Source organism: Lipotes vexillifer, unplaced genomic scaffold (assembly GCF_000442215.2).
Source record: "Lipotes vexillifer unplaced genomic scaffold, Lipotes_vexillifer_v1.1 scaffold496, whole genome shotgun sequence".
NCBI lineage: Eukaryota > Metazoa > Chordata > Mammalia > Artiodactyla > Lipotidae > Lipotes > Lipotes vexillifer.
The window spans coordinates 869,145-877,512 of record NW_006786690.1 but is presented as its reverse complement, the minus strand read 5'-3'; the positions used below and the strand labels follow the sequence as shown (position 1 = coordinate 877,512).

The 8,368-nt window shown below is 59.1% G+C and overlaps 1 protein-coding gene across 1 annotated transcript in view; it reads right to left on the bottom strand.

Moving 5' to 3' along the window:
• Window positions 1-565: 565 nt before the first annotated feature.
• Window positions 566-8,368, bottom strand: part of SLC9A1 (solute carrier family 9 member A1) — a 49,135-nt gene continuing 41,332 nt past the window's right edge. The window contains exons 4-12 of the mRNA XM_007459097.1: window positions 7,676-7,893; window positions 6,564-6,766; window positions 4,565-4,654; window positions 4,020-4,090; window positions 3,729-3,902; window positions 3,377-3,491; window positions 3,123-3,224; window positions 1,737-1,809; window positions 566-1,115 (exon numbers count right to left, since the gene is read on the bottom strand). Coding sequence (XP_007459159.1) covers window positions 775-1,115; window positions 1,737-1,809; window positions 3,123-3,224; window positions 3,377-3,491; window positions 3,729-3,902; window positions 4,020-4,090; window positions 4,565-4,654; window positions 6,564-6,766; window positions 7,676-7,893 — 1,387 coding nt within the window. The 3' untranslated portion in view covers window positions 566-774. The remainder of the gene's footprint in view (window positions 1,116-1,736; window positions 1,810-3,122; window positions 3,225-3,376; window positions 3,492-3,728; window positions 3,903-4,019; window positions 4,091-4,564; window positions 4,655-6,563; window positions 6,767-7,675; window positions 7,894-8,368) is intronic.

Genomic DNA, 8,368 nt, shown 5'->3' with positions numbered 1-8,368 from the left:
GAATGCCCTCTGTGCGAATAGAATCATACATGGAAGTGTGAACAAACAAAACAGATAAAAAGGCAGCACTTTCTGGTGCCCCTGACAGCGGCCCTTCAAGGGCCCAGTGGTCCCCGCTGGAGCACAGTTTGGAGAGCTGAGTCATATCATCGTCCAAAGCGCCCCAGCTCCAGACAGAGCTCAGAGATGCCCTCAGCCTGCAGCTCTGAGTAAGGACGGGTCAGGTGGCTGGCCAGGGTGACAGAGCTGGCAGGAGGAGGATGGGACGGCCACGGGTCACTGATCCCTCCCCCAGTCAGATGCCTGGTCCCCTAGTCTTAACGCTGTTAATGGAGGGCCTGGCCTAGGCCAACAGAGGCCCCGGCTCCTTCCCTTTCCAGGAGGGACTGAGGCTGAGCCAGAGGCTCTTTGGTTACAAACTAAGATTGACTTCAGTGAGGAGGGTGACAGATTGGGAGGGGACCCTCCGAGGTCTGGGAAACTCAGAGGCCCTGGTCTGGGTATGGGAGAGAGCTTGGATCAGGAAGGGCAGGGTTTGCCTCAGCCCAGCAGGTCTGCCAAAGGACTGGGAAGGCAGTTCTGGTGGGAGGGAGGGCGCTTCCCAGGAGGCAGGGGGAGCCGTGCTGCGGTGGGGGCTGTGGGCCCAGCTGCCATGCGACAGGGGGAGGGGCAGGGCCAATCCAGGTCGGGAAGGACGAGGGGAGCCCCGCCAGCAGACCCCTGCTCTGGTGGGAGAGTCTGTGGTGGGACGGGCACCGCCCGCTGGCCCCAGTGCTACTGGCCCTTGGGGATGAAAGGCTCTCCCTCCCCAGGCTCAGGATGGGGGCCTGGGTCACTGAGGCAGCGCTGCATCCTCTGGGAGCTGGGGCTGTCACTTGGCGCAGGGGTGAAGACGTCGTCGGTGCCTGGGGACGAGAGCTCCTTGGTCCGCATCACGATGCCCCTGTCGTTGTCCTCGTGGTCCTCCTTGGCCACCCTTCCTGGATCCCGGCTCAGCCCCAAGACCTTGCCCTTCAGCTCCTCGTTCACCAGGTCCACAGACTCGGGCGACTGCGGGGAGGCTGGGTCGATGGTGATCACAGGCAGGTCGGCCTTCGGCTCATAGGCCAGCGGGTCTGGGGACAGAGAGCCAGGCACAAGCTGGCTTGTGCCCCTGAGCCCTGCCCAGCGTGCGCCCCACCTCAGCCCGTGCCAGCAACTCCTACAGAACCTCAGCAATCCTGGCACGCTTCAAATCACTCCACAGGGGCCTTTGCAAGCCCTCGTCAACACAGCAGATTGCTTTCCTTCCCCTCGGACTGGGGTCTGAGAGGTAGGACTGTGTTCCCCTCCTCAGCCCTGGGGCTCCCGTAGGAGTCCCTCCTCAGACCAGGAATTCAGGCTCCCTCCTGAGTCACCAGGTCCTGGAAGGCCTGCCCTTGTTTTCCCCACATGCTGGTGATCCCAACGGTGCAGCCACCTCCAGCCTCCCTGCCAGGCACCCAGCTCCTCAGCATGAGCCCCACGTGGAGCGCTCTGTCCCTGGGGAGGACAGCAGGGCCACTCTTCTGCCCCCTTTGGTGAACCCCCAACTCTACCCGATGTAGGAGGAGCTTGAGAGGAGGTCAGGGAGGGAGCAGCCCGTCCTCCCCGCCGGCTCTCTGAGGCCCGTTCCTGTTGGAGCCTCATCCTCGAGATGGTGGCACTGTGTGCCCAGCCTTGAGGCCCCTCGCCCAGCAACCTACGCCCTGCCTTACCTGAGCCAATGCGGGCCCGCGACATGGTGGGCGAGTCCAGCTTGTGGGCCGGCACCGTCAGGTAGTTGTTGATCTGACAGAGGAAGAGCAGACAGGGGTGAGCATGGGCGGCCCCTCTGGATGGCACCCAAGGCCAGTGGCCACACCCTCCTTTGGTATGTCTGGGGTGCCCGCTCCCTCTCTGCCCGGGGCCAGTGCTAGGTCCTGAGGGCTTGGCCCAGCCTCTTGTCAAGCTCTGCAACCTCCGGGGTGGCCTTGAACACCCCCCTCGCTGCCCCGCCTCTCTCACGGTGACACTTGCCCAGACTCTAGCTCCAGCCCACACCTACCCCTGAGGTACAGACCCAGAGAGTCAACTCAGGAGTGTCACCCGGGCCCTGGATGGCCCCCAGGTATCTCAATGCAACACGCTGGAACTGAACTCAGCTTCTTATCCTCCTTCAAAAGCTGTTCCTCCCTCGGGGTCCCCTCTCTCAGCCAGCACTCCCGACTACCCCAGTGGAAGGCTAGACGAGACCCCTGACGCCTTTTCCTCTTCCCTCAGTCCCACCTCAGCCTGGTGACCAAGTCTTGCTGCTTCCACCTCCTAAATGTCCCTTGAAGCTACCTGCTCCTTCCCTCCCCCCGCCACTGCCCTAAGCCGGGCCACCCCCACTGCTCCCCATGTCATTCCCTTGCTTAGAACCCTCCTTCGTGACTCTCCACGCCCTTGGAATAAAGCCCAAACCCTAACACCATTAACAAGCTTCCTGGAAAGCTGAGCCCCCTCAGTCTGTGGCCAGGAACTTATGCACAGTTTCTTCCTTCCGCCTGGACCTCCCTCTGCCACACTCCCGCCCCTGTGGCTCTTATTCCTAAGCATACCCTGACCACTTCCTTGTTGAAGGTGCTCAGGGCCCCTTGCACTTCCTGTCGTGCACGGGCTACTGCATGAGAAGCTCCGTAAGGGAGGGACTGGGCCAGTTCACCACCGGGTTCACAGAGGATACTCTGCTGCTTGGCGCTTAGGAACCGCTCCACAAATGCTCTCTGAACAAATGAATGAAGGCGTGTGTGCCTTGCTTTGTGATTTTGGACAGGTCCCTTTCCCTTGAGCTTCAGTTTCCTCACTAGAAAGTGAGGGGTTAGAGCACATGGATAGACTCTTCTAGCTCTGATGCCTGAGGACACAATGGGGAAGGGGGCCTCTTTGCTGCTCTGAGTGGGGAAGAGGGAGAGAAGGCAGCTTTCTGGAACCCGCCCTGGGGCTCAGCCTTTGAAACAAGTGGAGGAGGCCAAAAAACCAGATCCGAGTGGCTCTATCTCCAAAAGGGCCTGGTGGTGGCGGCGCAGGAAGAACTCGGGCTCCCGGAGAAAGGCGGGAGCCAGCTCCAGCCCCAGACACACCTTCTGCTCCAGTTGCCGGGCCTTCTGTCTCTGGAGCAGCATCTGGTTCCAGGCCTCCTCGTAGGGGTCTGCCACCAGCGTGTGTCTGTTGTAGGACCGCAGCTGTGGGAGGAACAGTTGTCAGGCAGGGCAGGCCCCAGAAGCTGGGCCTGGAGGGGCTGGGCAGCTCTGGGCGTGTGGCGCGGGGCTGGAGCAGAGAGGGGGCGGAGGGGCTCCTCTGCTGTAGGGGGGCCGGGTGGGGAGCAGCTCCTCACCCGCTGCCTGGTCTTCTGCAAGTTATTCCTCAGGATTTTGCGGATCTCCTCTTCCTTGTCCTTGGACAGTGCTGGCAGGATGCGCTCGGCAGGCAGGGACTTGGGGTGGATGTTCCTGGGATAACGGGGCACAGATGAGAAAACTCCTGGGACCCTGGGGCCTGCTGGGCTGGGCCAGAAGGGTCCCCCCCGGGATGGCCGGGGTGGGGGGTGGGCCAGGCCTCAGGTCCTCAGTGCGGCCCTGCAGCTCTCCCGCCCACCCCGGTAGGATGCCCCAGGGGGCCTGCTCCAGGTGCGTGTCGAGGGGTCAGTGCGCCTGCGGAGGCTGCCAGGGTTGGCCACTAGCACTCACTGCATGGACACGGTGGAGACGGCAGAGGGGATCTTGCCCATGCCCCCACTTTCCACCAGCTCGATAGCCTGCTTCATCTCCATCTTGTGGTAGAAAGCGATAAGCTGGGGCTCCCTGGAGCGCTCGCCAGCTATCAGACACTTCTTCACATACTTCTTATTAAACCGATTGAGCCTGGTGGGAGGAGGGAGGACACAGGTGAAGCCACCTCCTGGGATGGGTTGATGCCCAGGCCCCGGGAGACCCTTACCTGCCCCTCCCACCCTCCTGCCCACAAGGCCTGCCACCTACTTGTCCTTCCAGTGGTGGTGGCCGTAGTGGCCACAGATGTCCTCGATGCCTGTCAGAAGGTGGTCCAGGAACTGAAACGGGCCCAGGGCCAGGTCAAGCCTTACTACTGGGCTCCTCCCCTACCAAGACTTCTGAATGGGCGCCCCCCTTCCACCCTAGTGCAGCTCTGCTCAGCCCAGCCCTATAGTTCCAGGACCAGCCAGGAGGTGGCACCTACACCTCACTCATCCTGAACCCCAGGGAAACCTCAAGCCCTCTGGCCACTGGGGCCCGGCTGAGACCCCTTCTCTGAACCCACTTGTGCCGATGCCTGGGACAGGTTTCTGCAGAGGCAGAGACTGCGTGACGCCCCTTCCTCAAGTTTTAGGCTGCTCATACCACACCTCCCTATGGTGTGACCTGGTGACCTCCGGGGGCTGAAGGACCACCCGGGCACTGGGATGAGGGAGGAGGGGCTGACTGAGGGCACGGAGGCGAGGCCTAGCTGCTCCCCAGCTTCCGGAGCCTCCTCCTGCAACACAGGGCCCAGGCCCAGCTTCCAGTACCTGAGTGTGGATCTCCTCGTTGATAGAGCGCTTCGTTTCTTGCTTTTTCTTCACAGCCAGAAGGTCTACCAGGGGCCGAATGGTCATGCCCTGGAGGGCAGGTGGGTGTCAGGCACTGTAGCTCTGCTACTCTGGCAGGGAGGCCACAGAGGTACCCCACCCCAGGGTCCCTGAGTCTGGGATGCCCTCTGCTCTGAGGTCCCCAATCTCCCAACCTCCCAGCAGCACGTACATAAAGCAGGTCCTTAAGGCCCGCTTCTTTCCAAAGACACAGCCAGCGGTTTCACAGCCCATCCAGCCGAGTGACTCACACACAAGGCGTCTAGCCCAGGTCAGGGGTCAGAGGGCCTGGGTTCAAGTGTGAGCTCCACCACAGATGCATTCTGTCGCCCCAGGGAAGTCAGGCCTGGCTAACAGGGAGGACCACCTCTGCTCTGCCCCCCTTGCAGGACTGCCACCCAGGAGGACCTAGTAAGAGCAGCAGCAACTAATTTAACTGCACACTTGCCATGTGCCAGGACCAATTGTGTTTTACTAGGACTAGCACTTCAATACCCACAGTGACCCTAAGAGGTAAGCCCATTCATTATCCTCATTTTACAGATGAGAAAACTGAGACTCAAAGAGGTTAAGTAACTTCCTAAGATCTCACAGAAGTAGCAAAGCTGGATTCAAACCCAGGCAGGGAGGTCCCCACCTCAAAGCTGCTTTCATTAAAAATGGGCTTGGTAGGGCTTCCCTGGTGGTGCAGTGAGAATCCGCCTGCCAATGCAGGGGACGCGGGTTCGAGCCCTGGTCTGGGAAGATCCCACATGCCACGGAGCAACTAAGCCCGTGCAACACAACTACCGAGCCTGCGCTCTAGAGCCCGCAAGCCACTACTGAAGCCCGTGTGCCTAGAGCCCGTGCTCCGTAACAACAGAAGCCACCTCAATGAGAGCCCGCGCACCACAACGAAGAGTAGCCCCCACTAGCTGCAACTAGAGAAAAGCCCGCACACAGCAACTAAGACCCAATGCAGCCAAAAATAAATAAATAAATTTATATTTCAAAAAAAGGGCTCGGTAAGCCATTAGCATATACAACGGCAAAGTCAAGGTGAAAAAATATTTTTGAAGATGGAAGCAGGGCAAGATGGCAAAAGAGGCAGTCCCCTCTCCTTTTAAAGGACAGAAAACAAGTCCAGCCCCAGGAAGTTTCCTCTCTACTGTTTTTTTCCCGAGAAGGCAATGATGTTCCCATCTAGGGCCTGGCCAGGATTAGTGTCCAGGAAAAATGGAGGGGATGGTAGAGAAACAGAGGCCCAGACAGTGTGTTTCTCACTTGCCCAAGGTCACAGGTCAGATAAGGAAAAGCAATTTACATCATCTCAGGCTCGGCTTCCTTGGGGACTCTGAGGGCGGTGAGGCTCTCAGCTAAGTCTGGGTTGTTTAAATGCACAGGAATCACGGCCAGCAGGCTGGAAGGATTCTTCAGGATCATCCAGTTCAGTCCCCTCACTTCACAGATGGGGATCTGAGACCCAGAGATGGGAGGCGAGTCTTTCCCGGGGTCACACTGACAACAGCAGAGCCTCCTGCTGGCCAGCTCAGGGACCTTTCTAGTTCCCCATGTTGCGCTATTATTCCCATTTTACAGATGCAGAAACTAAGATCCTAAGACATTAAACCACTTCCTTAAGCCCCTACAATGAGCATCATGGGCCTGCTGACTGGACCCACTCCTCTCAATGCTATCTGGATTCCTAACTCAACTAGGCAGCAGTCTGGTTACTTTACATTCTGATTGGTCACTTTTCAATGACGCATGATCACAACTCTCCCTTTACAATTTAGGACACTGGGGCCCAGAAAGGGGGAGTGGCTTGTCCCTGTGATAACTGCACTAGTTATCAGTGGAGCTGGGACTAGAACCCATGGGCCCCCTCTTGGGTCATGTGCTTCCTCTTTCCTGGTAGAGTCAGGGTCCCCAGGCAGGGCTGCTCCACCCTGTCCAGCACCTGCACAAAGACGGTGAAGAAGATGACGGTGATGATGGCCGTGAGGAACAGGTCACACATGGGAAAGTGCTTCTTGTCCAGGAGGTAGCCCAGGGAGAAGGCGATGGCCCCTCGCAGGCCCCCGTAGGCAATGATGAACTGGTCCTTGGGGGTCAGCTTCACGATGCGGAACTTGTTGATGAACCAGGTCAGGCCCAGCACGCCTGCCGGGGAGGGGAAGAGAGGGGTCAGGCTGTCCCAGGCCCTCCTGGCTTCTGCAGCAGAGAGACTTCTCTGTCCGGAGGAAGCCTCCACTAGTAAGCCCACCCAGCTCACTCATTTCTCGGGTCCCTCGGCCCAAGATGCTCCAGATCCCTCAATCCAAGAGCTGGGTGCATCTTCAATTTAAGGGGGTCCTTCAACCTGGATATATTTTAGAGACATTACAGAGGCCTCCAGTGGCTGGAGGTCAGGAGGGGGATGGGAAAAGAGATGGCCACAAGTTGATACCTATTAAATATGATGGGTACATGGATCTACTTTTCTGTGTGCTTGAAATCTTCTGTAATAAAAAGTCATTTAAAAATGCAGAGTTCAGAGTCCAATCTCAACCCACAGAACCAGAATTTCTGGAGGATGAGGCCCAGGATTAAAGGGCTTTTAAGACAGTGCAGCAAGTAAATGCGACGCCCAGACCTAACCTCAGAGAGGAGGTGAGATCCAGAGCGGGGAAGCCGTGCAATCACTGAGGTAATGTGTGCCTGGCAGGTGAAGCGGCCTAAGGCCTGGTCCCCGTGTGCACCCCAGGCTGGCAGCAGAGGTTGGGAGGAACTGCAGGCAGCTTTGAAAGTGCTGAAGTCCAGACACTCACAGACCCGGCTCTGTGGCCTCCACTGGCACACCATGACTGTCTCCCCAGAGATCACGGACGTACCTCAAGCACGTCCCTCTCCCCTCAAGGGCCCGTCATGGCCTCAGCACTGCAGACAGCAGGAGTGGGGAAGCCCAGCCAGGAGCCAACCCCAGCCCTTCCGCCCAGCGCACTTCTCACACACACACACACACACACACACACAGAGCGCCCACCCCCACCACGCACACACACCTCCCCTGGCTCGGGCCCGGGACCTCACCCAGCACTCGGGCGATGAGGCAGAAGAGCAGGGTGCTGATGACAAAGGTCCAGTTCCAGTGGTGGGAGCCGGCCACGGTGGAGACGCCGAGGAAGATGAAGATGAGGGTCTCGCTGACGCTGCTCCACATCTTCAGGAAATACTTGATGGTCGTGTGGGACTTGTGGGAGATGTTGGCCTCCACGTAGGGGCGCATCACCACTCCCGAGGCAATGAGTCTGGGGTCAGGGAAGCGCGGGGTTCGGGGTTCAGAGTCGAGCTGCACCCTCCCAAAGCGCCTCCACAGCCAGGGAGGCGGACAGGTGCCCGTCTCCTGAGCTCCCCTTACGAGTCAGACGCCCCTGCGGGCTTCGCACACCTGTTCTCACTCAATCCTCTCACCCAACCCTGTAGACACAGGCATATTCTTGTATTTTCTAGACGAGAGATCTGAGACTTGTAGAAATAAAGTCGCCTGCCCACGGCCCCACGGCCAGCGAGTGGCAGAGCTGAGACGCAAACGAAGGGCTGCCCAGCTCCTAGGCCTGTGCCTTCTCCCCGAGGCCACGCCGCCGCTCCACCTTACAGAGGTCAAGTCTGCGGCCTCAGGTTTATCCCCCCGAGTGTGGTGTCCCTTTAACCTGCGGGGGTCCCCACGGGGAGCTCTCTTCCGAGCAGCAGCCCAAGGCCTCCCAGCCTGATGCCCACACCTGG